General features: G+C 43.3%; 1 protein-coding gene across 18 annotated transcripts in view; it reads left to right on the forward strand.

Annotated features, from left to right (window-relative positions):
- The first annotated feature begins 9,518 nt into the window (after window positions 1-9,518).
- Window positions 9,519-15,314, forward strand: part of SLMAP (sarcolemma associated protein) — a 362,537-nt gene continuing 356,741 nt past the window's right edge. For 10 of the 18 annotated variants that reach the window (XM_029600940.1, XM_029600942.1, XM_029600944.1 and 7 more), the window contains exon 1: window positions 9,520-10,002. In XM_029600940.1, coding sequence (XP_029456800.1) covers window positions 9,805-10,002 — 198 coding nt within the window. In that variant the 5' untranslated portion in view covers window positions 9,520-9,804. Of the gene's footprint in view, window positions 10,003-15,314 lie in introns of all 18 variants that reach the window. The other 8 variants (XM_029600941.1, XM_029600947.1, XM_029600950.1 and 5 more) reach the window with 2 other exon arrangements.

The raw sequence follows: 15,314 nt of genomic DNA on the forward strand, positions 1-15,314 counted from the left end.
TCCGACCAGGGTATCTTCGTATTTTTTGGTGGGGAAGACGATTTTATGCCTTTGTTGATAAAGATCAGGTCCAACGTATGTCCTGCTTTATGTGTCGAGTTATTGACTATTTGGGTAAAGCCCATCGCTGAGAATGCTAGAAGGAGAGTTTGGCAGCTAGTTGAGAGAGCTGGGTTATCCATGTGGAGATTGAAATCTCCTAGTATTATTGCTGGGGCGTCCAGGTTTAGGAAGGTTGTGGTTATTTCGATGATGGGTGAGATGTCGGCTTCTAAGAGTCCTGGGGGGGCGTAGATGAGAAGTATTTGAAGTTGGTGTGATGTGAAGAATCCAATTTCAAGTTTGGTATCGGAGTGGATCGGATGTTGTGAGAATTTGAGGTCTTTTTTAGTTGCAAGTAGGATTCCTCCTCCCCTCTTTTTCAGTCTAGGCAGGGAGAAGATGTCGTAGGTTAGCGTCGGTAGTTGGTTTAATATTGCAGTATCTGAGGGTTTCAACCATGTTTCAGTTATTGCGCAAATATCTGGTTTATCGTCAGTGAGGTAGTCGTTGAGGATTAGTGATTTTTTGGTTATAGATTGCGCATTGAATAGTGATAAGGTGAATAGGGAGAGGCCTAGTAGTTGGGTTATCGGAGCTATTAGGATTGGTGTGAGTGTTTTAAGGTTGCGAGGGTTTGCTTGTCTGGTTGGATTTCTTTTCTGTGAGAAATAGTGAGGTATGATTGGGATTGCAAATGTTGGATGCATTTTAGAGGCTAGGTCCATTTTAAATGTGGGTGTTGTTATAGAGGATGCTGTGTTTGTTTGAGTGGAGTTGTTGAGTGGAGTGGCGTTGTTGAGTGGATGCTGGAGTCCTGGAGTGGCTGCTGGGTGGATGCTGGAGTCCTGGTGGTGGGTGCTGGAGTCCTGGCGTGGATGCTGGGTGAGTGCTGGGTTCCTGGGTGGTTGTTGGAGTGTGTAGTCGTTTGTGAAGTTTGATTGTCTTTGTTTAGCGTTGTTGAGAGGCTGCTGGAGTCCTGCAGAGTTGTCAGTGTGTTTCACCGGTACAGCTGTTTGCCTCTGTATATGTCGTCCTGAATTGTTGTTTGAGAGGGATAGCGTTTGAGCGTTAGATGGCTGACCTTGAATGTGTAGACGGACCTGGTTCTGATACGCTTGGAAATCTTGGTGGATTTTAGCAGCTGTTCAGCCGGCTTCCAGTTAGTGGACGAGGATTCCGGGGCTCTCAGGGGCTGCAAGACGCTTCGGCGCGCGACGCTCGGCGCCTCGGATGTCCGGGATTAAATCTCGTGTGCTTCTCCGGGATTGGTTGAGGAAGAACCGTTGCAAAGAGGGCGGCAGAAGTCGAGCCGGCTCTTTAAATTTGGCGCGGTCGCGTGGTGCTGAGGTCACCAGCGCGACTGGGGCGGCGTCGGTCCGTCTTTCGTGCAGGAGGGCCCTTCTTGTGGCTTCCTGTGGCGCTGGGCGGAGAGCGGCGAGGCAGCCGGATTGCTGCGACCCCAAGAAGAATCCGGAGGAGGAGGTAGGTGGTACGCTTCCCGTGGCCGGAGCAAGGGCCCACGGAGGTAGGGTGAGACTTAAGGCCTTACCCCGATGGGCTCAAGCGCCGGCTGCGCGGGCCTCTCTCCCAGCGCCTATCTGCTCCGGGGACCTGTGATCGCTGTTGCAGTCCGTCGCAAAGAGCGACGAATGTTGGGCGAATGTTGAGCGAATGCAGACCTGATGGTATTGGGCGGACGTTTAATGGGATCTATGAGGTTCTTCTGAGGCGTCTGCTGGCAATTCTGGTAATTCCACGAGCTTTCGTTGTGAGGCTTGATTGGATTGTGCAGATCTGGAGCTTGGAGTCTAGAGCGTCACTGCCTGTGTGTGGTTTGCAAGAATTTTTGCAGGTAGTTAGGGCTTGAATAATAAAGCTGTTTTTTGTGATGTTTGTGCTTTTTTGATTTGTAGGTGAAGTAATTAAGTTGTATGGGCTGATATGTAGGCAGGTGAGGATGGAATTGATCTATAGAAACAGACTATAGACCAAGAGGAATGCTTGGGGCTTCCACGGGGCTGAGCCTAAGGGGCGAGACAAAGGGCTTTGTCGCGCCCCTTAGGCGCGCGACGCACGGCGCGCGGCGCCGGGCTGAAGTAGATTTAAAGTTCCTCTGGGCTGGCTCCTATTGGAGGCAGGCTTCGGCGGGCGGGGCTTCCGTTCTCGGCGATTTTCGGCGCGGGTATATTTTTTTAAAAGCTTGTTTCTTACTGTGCTTTTTGCCTCGCTGTCAGCGCCGGGCTTCCTGGGTGAGGGGAGTGTTTTTCTAACCTTCCCCCGGCGGGGCTCGGCGCCGATAGCGCAGGTCTACCCCACAAGAAGCAGCAGCGCTGGAAAGGAGATGGCGCCGGGCTGAAGGAGATTTAAAGTTCCTCTGGGCTGGCTCCTATTGGAGGCAGGCTTCGGCGGGCGGGGCTTCCGTTCTCGGCGATTTTCGGCACGGGTATATTTTTTTAAAAGCTTGTTTCTTACTGTGCTTTTTGCCTCGCTGTCAGCGCCGGGCTTCCTGGGTGAGGGGAGTGTTTTTCTAACCTTCCCCCGGCGGGGCTCGGCGCCGATAGCGCAGGTCTACCCCACAAGAAGCAGCAGCGCTGGAAAGGAGATGGCGCCGGGCTGAAGGAGATTTAAAGTTCCTCTGGGCTGGCTCCTATTGGAGGCAGGCTTCGGCGGGCGGGGCTTCCGTTCTCGGCGATTTTCGGCGCGGGTATTATGTACATTATTTAATTTATGCAGATTACAAGGCATTTAGACAATCACTGTGAAAATGAAGAACTTCTGAAATAATCTCTAATAAGTAATCATTATGTACAAAGTAATTATACATTTGTATCCTCTGGAAGACAAAGTTAGCAAACAATTAAGGATGTTAGGAGTTTAATGAATGCAAACAACTTTCCAATGGTGCCAAAACTGGAAATAGATAATCTAGTTTTACCAAGTAATAATGAGTGGTTGGGTGGAACTGTTGATTCCAACACACATACACACATCTCATAAGTCTTCTTTTCCTTTAGAAATTGGTTAAAAAGCCAGCTTGCATACAAACAACAGGTATGCATTCACCCCAAACCAGGATTCATTGCCAGAGGATGTGTTTAAGGCAGTTAGTGTAGCTGGGTTTAAAAAAGGTTTGGATAAGTTCATGAAGGAGAAGTCCATAGACTTCTATTAATCAATAGGTAATAGCCACTGCTTGTTGCCGGCATTTAATGTTTGGATACTTGCCAGGTACTTATGACTTGGATTAGCCACTGTTGAAGACAAGATACTGGACTTGATGGACCTTGTTCTGACCTAGTATGGCATATCTTATGTTCTTTGTAAAGGGCTAAAGTTCTTCTATATGAAAAACAAGAGTGTGATCTGGAGGTGATCATATCCATTTATCTTTAGATAACCGAACAGATAGATTCAGTAATGGAAAAAGCCAGAAGGATGCTTGGGTGCACAAAGAGAGGAATAGCCATCAGGAAAAAAGGAAGTAATATTGTTTCTGTATAAGTCTATGGTGAAATCTCATTGGGAGTACTGTGTACAGGTCTATAGACTACACCTTCAGAAGCATATAAACCGGATGGAATTGGTACAGAGAACAGCTACTAAAATGGTCCACGGTCTTCATCATAAAGCATATGGGACATATTAAAAATCTAAACATGTATACCCTGGAGGAGAGGAAAAGGGAGATATCAGAGAGACATTTAAATAAGAAGAAATACACAGAAGGCAGGCCTTTTTCAATGGAAAGGAGGCTCTAGAATAAGGGGTCATGGTATTAGGATAAAAGAAGTTAGAGTTAGGAGTAAATCAAAGGAAATATTTCTTTATAGAAAGGGTGGTGGATGCATGGAATAACCTCTCAGTGGAAGTGGAAGAAATAAGGATAATATCAGGTTTCAAGAGAGCAAGGAACAAGTACAGAAGATCACTGAAGGAGAGAAAAGAATTGTATAGCTGAGCAGGAGGTGTGGATGGGAGATTGGATAGCCTTTATGGTTTTTATTTTCCATCATGTTCTATGAGTCTTGTTAAGCTGGTGTGGATCTTCTTGAACCCAATGTCTTCTGTTCAGTGTATTAGTGTGTAATTTTGTCCTTTATGAGATGAAAATACTGTTATATAGTTAGGATTTGTTTATAAGGATTGCATGTAGTTTTATGCCATTGAGAAACCAGTTTTTGCTTCATACTTTACAGTCTTCTCCAGCCCTCAACCCCCCACCCCCCCCCCCAGTATTACAGAAAATACAACTTAGATTTCGTTATTGTGCACAAGGTCAGTCTGCATATTTTTTGCTAAGAAAAGATAACACAGTGAGAAGCAGGCTGACACATTTTACTGCCTACACATACAGCCCATGACTCCCCTTCACAGCTTCCTCCTTTCTTCATAGTCCACAGTTCTTCCCTCCCTTCTTCACCCACAGCCCATGTAGCCATCCCTTTCTCTAACTTGAAGCCTGCAAGCTTCAAGGTCATCCAGGACAAAATGGAGATGAGACTTAATTAAAAGCTTAAGATCACTACTTGCTTAAAGTTAGTTGGCATATTAAGATTTAACTCGTAATTGGCTTTATAGCACAAGTTCTTTCAGCAAAAGCTGAGCACTGGAATATTGAGTGAAGGCATAGCCTACTGGTTAGAGCAGCAGGTTGCAAACCTCCAGCAGCACCAGGATTCAAATCCCTTTGCACTCCTTGTAACCATGGGCAAGTTACTTCACTCTTTATTGCCCTCAGGTACAAACAAGCCCTCTGGGAAGAAATACCTACAGTACTTGAATGTAATTCACTTTGAAGTGTCTGAAAGGCAGAATATAAATCAAATAAAAATACTGCTTCAAACTGTTCTGTCTTTTATGGATACCCAATAGTAGTGTTTACTTGTTACCCGATACATGCGCTGATTTACAATATAGTAATTAGCAACATGTTCAAAGAAAGGAAGCATGCCATCTTAGAGAACATATGCAGCAAGTTCTTCTTATCAGTATCTTGGCAAAGCTACACAAAGAAATCCAAACAACGCATATCCTATTCCAAAGGGTATATAACCTCAGTACAAAAACCTGAGATAGATTCCCTGCTGAGAGAGCTGGCACTGAAAAGATAGCATAACAAATCTTGCGCTGCTAGAGATCTCCAGTACTGACCTGTCTCCAAATCGAGAACTTGCTTAGCTGATTCACCATTTGGGAAAACCGGAGACACTGTTCCAGGAAAAGATGATAGCGTCCACTAGGATTTTGTATATAATTATACTCCATTTGTTGGGGAAAATTAATCTTGCTTATTGTGCTGATATATGGTATATATTTTGTTTTCATAAAAAAAAAAAATAGTCTAAAATACCAAGTGTAGAAGTTCAAAATCAATCAAATAAACAACCCTCAGACCAATGGAATTTAGTATTCGATAGGCACGAGGCTGCAAAATCTTAATTTTAAAGGACCATCATAGCACCAATGTGGTTACTTATTTAATTGAAACTTTATCACTGCTAAAACAGTCACATATAATCATCATTCACTGATAGCATTGAAAAAGAATTTTGTTTGTATATTTTGTTCTTTGCTCAAAAAACAATTGTGAAATATAAAAAATACACCAAAAACAATAGTGCTTACTTGTGCTTTAAGTCCCACTGTGTCCGACATGGCATCATGTTTTGAGAGGACTGCTTCAGAGGCTGAAATTAAAAAATGCCAACCTGTTCTCTCTGAAAATCAATGTGAGATAAGAAACATAAAACAGGCAGGTAAACCAACTATTATGAAAAGTTCATTAAAATGGTTGTTGGCATAAGTCTGAAGTAGGAAATCGAACATCAAAAATCAAAAAGATGTCTCAACGCGGCATCTCAGAAAGATCAAATAGCTTAACTGTGCGTGGCTTCTTCTCACACCGCTGCTGCTCATACAGAAGTAGATCTTTAAAAAGTACGCCGGATTTTATAAGATACGCGCGTAGCCACGCGTATCTTATAAAATCCGGGGTCGGCGCACACAAGGCTGCGCAAAATCGGCAGTCTGTGCGTGCCGAGCCGCACAGCCTGCCTCCATTCTTTCCGAGGCCGCTCCGAAATCGGAGCGGCCTCGGAGGGAACTTTTCTTCCGGGTCCCCCCACCTTCCCCTCCCTTCCCCTACCTAACCCACCCCCCGGCCCTACCTAAATCCCCCCCCTACCTTTGTTGGGCAAGTTACGCCTGCTTGAAGCGTAACCTGCGTAACTTGCGCGCGCTGCCTGCATCCCCCGGCACAGGCCGCAGTGCCGGGGGACTCGGGACCGCCCTCCTGGCCCGCCCCCGAACCGTCACCACGTTCCTGAACCTGCCCTGGACCACCCCCTGACCCCCGGACACGCCCCCTCCCGTCCCTTTTACGAAGCCCCGGAACTTACGCGCGTCCCGGGGCTTTGCGTGCGCCGGTGGCCTATGCAAAATAGGTGCGCCGGCGTGCGAGTGTGGGCTTTTAAAATCTAGCCCACAGAGTGTTAATGTACAGCGTCCTTTTAAATGTGATCGTCAGGTGTACGTCCCATTGTCATTCCCTTTTGGAATATAGAGATAAAGCTTCTAGTAATGGGAGGTTCCTGAGCATATGGTCTAGGGCTAGAAGAAGACAAGTGAGGTTATCAAATTTGCAGATGATACAAAATTATTCAGAGTGGTTAAATCACAAGCGGATTGTGATACATTACAGGAGGACCTTGCAAGACTGGAAGATTGGGCATCCAAATGGCAGATGAAATTTAATGTGGACAAGTGCAAGGTGTTGCATATAGGAAAAAATAACCCTTGCTGTAGTTACATGATGTAAGTTTCCATATTAGGAGCTACCACCCAGAAAAAAGATCTAGGCATCATAGTGGATAATACTTTAAAATCGTCAGCTCAGTGTGCTGCAGCAATCAAAAAAGCAAACAGAATGTTAGGAATTATTAGGAAGGGAATGGTTAATAAAACGGAAAATGTCATAATGCCTCTGTATCGCTCCATGGTGAGACCGCACCTTGAATACGGTGTACAATTCTGGTCGCCGCATCTCAAAAAAGATATAGTTGCGATGGAGAAGGTACAGAGAAGGGCAACCAAAATGATAAAGGGGATGGAATAGCTCCCCTATGAGGAAAGGCTGAAGAGGTTAGGGTTGTTCAGCTTGGAGAAGAGACGGCTGAGGAGGGATATGATAGAGATCTTTAAGATCATGAGAGGTCTTGAACGAGTAGATGTGAATCGGTTATTTACACTTTCGAATAATAGAAGGACTAGGGGGTATTCCATGAGGTTAGCAAGTAGCACATTTAAGACTAATCGGAGAAAATTCTTTTTCACTCAATGCACAATAGCTCTGGAATTTGTTGCCAGAGGATGTGGTTAGTACAGTTAGTGTAGCTGGGTTCAAAAAAGGTTTGGATTTTTGATATGGTCCACTGGCCTTTCCTTTTCCGAACGCTTACTCAAATGGAGTTCGGACCTTCCTTTCACAATTGGATTCAGGCTCTTTACAGTTCCTCCACAGCCTGCTTAAAGATAAATGGTAAATATTCAGACCCCTTTTCAGTCCAGAGAGGCACCAGGCAAGGCTGACCTCTTTCTCCCATACTTTTTGCTATATTTCTTGAACCATTGGCCACTCGCATACGTAACAACCCAAATATCACCGGCTTCCCTTTAAACTTTCAACAGTACAAATTGTCTCTATTTGCGGATGATATCATGTTTACGGTTAGTAATCCATCCTCTTCCCTTAAGGAAATAGAATCTGAACTAGCCCACTTTAGTGCTGTCTCAGGATTCAAAATCAACTGGGACAAGTCTGAAATTCTGAATATCTCATGCCCCCAGATATGGTACTCTCCCTTCAAAGCTCCCACCCTTTCAAGTGGGCCCCTACCAAGCTCAAATACTTCCGTCAAAAAAGAGGCACTAGGTACGCGGTAGTGTCTCTAGCGCCTCTTTTTACTGCCGGGCCTAATTTTAATAAATTAAAATACTGAATTGCACGCACAGGAGAGCGGTTGCCTGCTCTCCCGCGTTTTTACTGTATCGGCCCATAGGTGCATCCAAATCTTTTGATTGTGCTTGAGTAGGGCTAGATTTAAGAATATGATGCCCATAGAGGACCAGGGACAAGGGGTTTTATGCCCAGAAATCAAAGGTCAGCAGGAGACCCAGTTCAGGCTGCCTCTAGTGCAAATGGCACCCTGGGATAAAAGCGCCCCTTCCACCTGATGCCTCCCCCCACTCAAAGAATTCCCTGGGAGTCTAATGGCCATTCCCTCCTAATTAAAACAAGAATCCCTGGAGCCCATTAGCTCCAGTCCAGTGGATGCTATTTACCAAACCCTTTTGCTGCAGGGCTGGTGCGCCTCAATAGGCGAACTCGGCGGTTGCCTAGGGCATCAGTCATTAGGGGGCGGCACAGAGCAGCCATCTGGGGCTGTGAGTGGAGCCCATCCTGCTCGTGGCCGAGAAGAGTAGAGACTCAATGGGCTGCCAGACACTTGGCGGGCAGCAAGCAGCGCCCATCTTGCTCACGGCTGAGGGAAGAAGAGTCTCAGTGGGCGACGAGTGGCGCCTCTGTGTGTGTGTGTGTATATGTACATGAGAACAATAGTGTTAGTGAGAGGGAGGGAACCTGTGTACGAGTGCATGTGTGAATGAGACAAGGAACCTAAGTGTGTGTAAGAGAGGGGGCCTGTCTGAGTGAATGTGGTCAGGGCTGCACCAGGGACTGGACCTGGCAGGGGGGATGGGAGCAGGTGGGGAGGCTTGAGTGTAAGGCAGAAGGTTCGCTTAGGGCGCCTGATACCCTTCCACCGGCCCTGCTTTGCTGTAGTTTGTGGGCACTGCGGGCCACCACTAGACTACTAGGAAGTCTTCTTTTAACGTAAAGGGGGTATGGAAGGGCTGGAGGGGTTCTGCTTTGGCCATACCGGGACTCTCTTTGGCCGTGGCAGGATGGGTAATGCTGGCAGTGCCCAGAGTGTCCCCAGTTCACAGCGCTCTGGGCGATTGCCCAGCTCACCCTACCCAAATGCCGACTCTAACCAGTTTTTCGGTATCTTAAAAAATCGATGTCCTAGGCACGTCTTTGTTGCTTATGCATAAATTTGGCCATGGGTTGTTGTACCTATTTTACACCCCCATTTTTAGGAGTGGGGGTTGGTGACTTGAAAGTAAATCAGATCAAATTTTACTAATATATAAGAAGAAATGCAACTGCCAGGTTAAAGTAACTAAAACTGCTTTTCGAAGTGCAGGCTTTGTATCCATCATTCACCTGGCGGGTTAGTCTAGAGTGTGACGTTAACTCTTCTGGTTTTAATTCCATTCTCACCCGCCTGCGTGCCGCGATGCCCGCCAATCACGTAGATGATGGTGGGCGGGCCTACCCTGGCGCAGCCCTGTTCCAGGAAGAAGTGACGTTCTGTGATGTCAGCGTACTAGTGACGTGCTGCGTGCGACTGCGTCCTGACGTTCAGTTTGCCCGGCTCCGGCGCGGCGCAGTAAAGTAGAGATTACGGCGCAGCCATTACCCCAGCTGCTGCCGTTGCTGCCCGTGGCTCGTCGCCGGCGGGGCGGGGTAGTGTGCAGGAGGCGGCGGGAGCCGCGGTAACCGAAAGCCACGATCAGTCCAACGAGGTACTTGGCTGGGGTGGCAAAGGGGGGGGCCACCAATTTTTTTGGGGGGGCAATTGCCACCCCTTGCCCCCCCATAGCGACGTCGCAGCGTGGCGTGACACCCCCAAACTGTCATCGATGCCTTCAGCTCTGGCTATCTTCACCTGCCGCCCAAACTCGCACCCGTTTCAGGAGCGTCATGTCTACCTTGACGAGCCCGTCAAGATCGGCCGCTCTGTGGCCCGCTGCCGCCCTGCGCAGAATAACGCCACCTTCGACTGCAAGGTGCTGTCCCGGAACCACGCTCTCGTCTGGTTTGAGCACAAGACCTGCAAGGTAAAGCTCTTAATGTATCGGCCTCGCCGATTTCTTTCACATTTTTCCACCGGGAGAATGCCAGATGCTGATGCGACTCTTGTTGCAAAGCAGGTTTTTCCTAAGGCCCCTGGTCAAATCTGGCAGGGTTCCCTCAGGTTTGCAGGGCAAAGTATGTAAGGCGGATCCTTAACGTTAATAGAAAAAAAAATACTTCGATAGACTAGAAATCACTATACTGTGAGTGTACATGGTGTTTACGATGGTGAGGGAAGGTATTTTATTCAATTTTACGTTCGTTTTATGGTAGTATTTGGGGATCATTCTGAGTTAAAAACCTTTTGTGTGATGACAAGATAGGAGCTTCGTAATGTCTTCTGTACATTATTATACGGTAGTAGACTGGGCTTTAAGAGGTTAGCAAATGATTTATGGGGCCAGTGGCCCTGGCTGTAGAGATCACTGTTTATAAATAGCCGTATTAAGGTGAGTGATGACAGCTACATTGAAATGAGACAATAAATCAAAGCATTGTAATCGAAGACAGCTTACTGCATAGAGCTGATGCTCTTACGTTTTAAATGTTTTAGAACGGGATAATATTGCCCATGGCAAATGTGGTTATTTAAATATGTATTGCACTTGTGAAACAAGTTATCTGCTGTTACTGAAATTGGCAGTGGCATGGTTTGTAGAAAGTTCAGTAGTTCTCTGCATAGGTTCATTCCGTATGATACTGTGGAGCATCCACCACTTAAGGGTTTTGGAGAGAGTGCTGTCTGGGCCTCTGAAGATTGCTTTAAGATTGATGAATATTTCTGTCCACTAGGGTGCAAACTGAAATAACCAAAGTCATATTGTGCATCAATATTAAATGGAGGCACTGTTTAATTCACAAGTTTTGTTACTATGCATTTCATAGTAAGACTGTAAATGACTAGAAAAAGTCCAGTTGGCCTATCCAGTGTGCTCATGTTCTCTGGTGGCTGTTTTCTTTGCTGTGTGCATGCATACATTTCTTATTTTTCAAATACTGCTAATTTAAAAATAAAATCTGCCCAGGATGTGTACAATTACTTGTGACAATTTGTTTACCATGTTTGTTTGTTCCTTTCCATGTCTTTTCTGTGCAGTGAGTTTGGAGAGGGCATTTTTCAAAATCATTTGTCTGGCTAAAAACTGCTTTCAGATCAGCTAGAAGTATGAGTGAGCTTCCACAACATACAAATTATTCATCCCAGCAAACAGGGGGGTTTCTGTGAGTGTATGTACGTTGGGGGAGGAAAAAAGCAAGTGAACATTGGATTTCCAAAAGTACATGCGCTGTTTTGCTCCTTCTTTGCTGCCTGCACAAATAGCAGATGCAAAGTATGCAAACATTTTTAGTATATGTACTTTTGCCTTTGCTAATTTTCAAAGAGAAACAACGTATGTAATTTCTCTTTGAAAATTTGCATGAAGTACATGTGTTAAAAGTGCTTGAGTAATTTGCAACTATATAAGCTATTTAAAAATTGCCCTCAGTGGGTGGGGATACCCAGGGTTTAGGTGGGAGGGTTGAGGTGTTGCCGTTCTAGACCTCTCATGATTTTAAACACCTCTATCATATCCCCCCTCAGCCGTCTCTTCTCCAAGCTGAAAAGTCTTAACCTCTTTAGTCTTTCCTCATAGGGGTGCTGTTCCATTCCCCTTATCATTTTCGTAGCCCTTCTCTGTACCTTCTCCATCGCAATTATATCTTTTTTGAGATGCGGTGACACAGTATTCGAGGTATGGTCTCACCATGCCATAAAAATTTGTGATGCAGATTTTCAAAAACATTCAACTTCCCTGTGCTTATGTATGTTTGGATTTTAACCATGGTTGTCCTATGCAGATTATTCTTGCCTTCTCTGAAGCCTCCTGCAACTGTATTACTGCTATTGAAGTTGTAACTGTTGCTCCATGTAAGTTATCTCAGCCTGATTCTGAATTCATTACATGCTGTACATGTATAATAATTAAACTCCCACTTTAGAAGATGTCTCTTTCTTTCCATTCAAAAAAATAAGAATAGAATCAGTTTTTATTTTATTTATTTATTTATTTAAAAACTTTTCTATACCGTCGTTTAGTAGTATACCATCACAACGGTTTACAGATAGGCACATAAATAAGTCTGGTTAGGATTATAAATTAGCTAGTAGGTGCCAATAAAGTTTCGGTTACATGAATCAAATAATATACGCTATTTGGATTGTGGATTGGAAATTCCATTTATATGAATAATAGGATATCCATATGAGAATACTGTACTCTTAAATTAATCTTTAGGTATGAGAAAAAATAATAAAGGAGGGATAACTGCTATTTGTTGGCTTTTAACAGTCTGCCGGAGTTCTCTTTCTTGTCCGCTAGTATTCCTTACTCCCCACTCTCATTGTGAAAAGCTTTTTTGAAGAGCCATGTTTTTAAACTTTTTTTTAAAGAGTTTTAGATCTTTCATTAGTCTTATTTTGAGTGGTAGTATGTTCCATAATATTGGACCGGCTAGGGATAGTGCTCTCTCTCTTACTTGCGTCAGTTTTGCTGTCTTTACAGAGGGAATGGTTAGTAGAGCTTTATTGGCTGATCTTAGATTTCTCTGGGGGACATGTAGTCGTAGTGCAGTGTTTAGCCAGTCAGTATTTTCCTCATAGATTAGTTTGTGGATTGTGCATAGTGTTTTAAATTGCACTCTTTGTTCAATTGGCAGCCAGTGTAATTCAGCGAGTGTTTGAGTGATATGATTTCTTCTGCTTTTTCCAGTTAGAATTCTGGCTGCAGAGTTCTGTAGGATTTGTAGTGGCCTTAGTGTTGTGTATGGTAATCCAAGGAAGAGTGTGTTACAATAGTCTGTGCTTGCGAATATAAGTGCTTGAAGAACGGTTCTAAAGTTCGCTTGGGTTAATAGGGGTTTTAGCCTTCTAAGCACCATAAGTTTGGCATAACCTTCCCTAACTTTCACTGATATGTGTTGCTTAAGATTGAGTTCATTGTCAATTATTACACCTAGGTTTCTGGCTTTTTCGTTTAGTTCCACTATCTGATCCTTTTTAAGTTTGATGGGATTCTGTATTAATTCAGTGGTTTTTCTTTCAAGGTGTATGAATTCTGTCTTTTCAATATTAATTACCAGTTCCATTTGGCTTAATAGTTGTTTTAATATATCTAGGTACAACATTGCTAAGTTTAGTGTTTTTTCAATTGTTTCCTCTACTGGTAGGATTAGCTGAATGTCGTCAGCGTATATGTAATGTATGATACCTAGTCCTGCCAAGAGGTGGCATCTCTAGAGGCAGCATGTAGATATTAAATAGAGTTGCCGAAAGTGCTGACCCCTGTGGGACCCCAGTCATTAGCTTGATTTTGTCTGATATTGTGTTTTTTTTTATCTGTACCTGAAAAAATCTATTGTGTAGGTAGGAGCGGAACCACTCAATTGTTTTGTTTTGTAGTCCTATTTCTTCAAGCCTTTTTATTAGTATGCTGTGATTTACTGTGTCAAATGCTGCTGACAGGTCTAGTAATATCATAATGTAGTGTTTTCTGCTGTCAAACCCCCGTAATACATTATCTGTTAGATTAGTAATGTTTCAGTGCTATAGTGTTTTCTGAAGCCGTGTTGTGAGGGTTAAAGTATGTTATTGTTGTCTAGATGTTCTGCCAGTTGCTTTTGTACTGTTTTTTCTATTGATTTAGCAAGCATGGGTAAGTTTGAAACAGGTCTATAGTTACTTAAGACATTTGGTTCACTGTTCTTTTTCTTCAGTATTGGTTTAATTATTGCACCTTTTAAGAGAGTCTGGCATTAGTCCTTCACTAAGTGATAGGTTAATTATTTTTGCTATAGTATAGGAGGTTATATCAGCTAGTTTTTTGATGTCCATGGGTGGGAATGGTGTCAATCTTATGTGGAGCGGGGTTCAAATTTTTTATCATGGATTCCAGTTCTCTCTGGGATACCTCGTCGAATGAGTCCCATGATGTTACATCTCTTTTGTGCATCTTAATTTCCTGCTTAGTTAAGATTGATATCTTTGCTTTAAGGTTAGTGATTTTATCTGAGAAATACTGTGCTGTTTCGTTGCATTTATTTTCTTTAGGGGTTTGGGGTGCCTCTGTGTTATCATTAGTCAGATTTTTTACTATGTTAAATAATGCTCTTGGGTTGTTTGTAAATTTCTCAATTTTTGTGCTAAAGAATTGTTTTTTTTTGCGTCGAATTACTTTTTTATAATAAGCTAGTTGTTTCCTAAATTTGGTTAGGTTTTCAGCTGATTTGTCTTTTTTCCATTTTTTTTCCTTTTGTCTCAGACTGGGACAAAACCATGGGTTTTTTGTTTTAGGCTCGTGTATTTGCATTGTTTTTGTGGGGTTAATGTCTTCAGCCAATTTATTTGTGCTAGTCAGCCATTCTGTAGTTGCGGTTACACAGTCTTTGTGGTCAAAGTGTATTAGTGTCTCTTCTAGTTTATATTTTAATGTTTCAATGTTAAAAGGTGGACGATATTTAAACTCTAATGTTTTATTTTCCTGTATTTCTTTTGGTTTTATGCATTTAATAGTGGACTGAATTAGGAAATGGTCTGACCATGGAATTTGCTTATATTTAGTGTTCATGTGTTCAAAGAAGCTATGGTTGATGTAAGTGAGGTCCAGTGAGTGTCCCGCTTTGTGAGTAGGTCTATCTGTGATTAATGTGAATCCTAGTGCTGTCATCAAATCGTTTAGTGTTTGGCATGTATTAGATAGTGGATTTGTGTCCATGTGAAGGTTGAAATCTCCAAGCACGATAGTTGGTTTGGAGGGGTTTAGATTAATTGTTAAATATTCAATTAGTAGTGATATGTTTAGCTCAAGTAAGCTGGGGGGGGGCAATAGATAAGGCTTGATAATAATAGATAATAATAATATAATAATATAATATATATATAATATAAAATAATATAATAATAATAATAATAGATTGAGTATGTTCGGTGTCAAATATTGCGATTTCATGGTTACGAGGTGGTGTTGGTATTAGTTTACATTTGAATTTTTTTAAAATAACTAGTTGCAGTAAGAAATGTTGTGAAGGTAGATGAGAGGAGTTGGTGTAAGGAAATGCCAAACTGAGTGAACTAGTAGAATAGTGAGTTTATAGTTCGTGAAAAACAACAAATTAAATTGTAGTCTAGGTTCATAATGTTCTCAAAATATTAACACCTAAATGAAACAACGCAGTATTTAGGATCAGCAAATTTTAATGATTATAGAGATCTCAAATAATTACACCTCAACAGCCACGGGCTGCGGGGAAACTCTATCAT

This window comes from Rhinatrema bivittatum, chromosome 4 (assembly GCF_901001135.1).
Source record: "Rhinatrema bivittatum chromosome 4, aRhiBiv1.1, whole genome shotgun sequence".
In the NCBI taxonomy this organism is placed as follows: Eukaryota; Metazoa; Chordata; class Amphibia; order Gymnophiona; family Rhinatrematidae; genus Rhinatrema; species Rhinatrema bivittatum.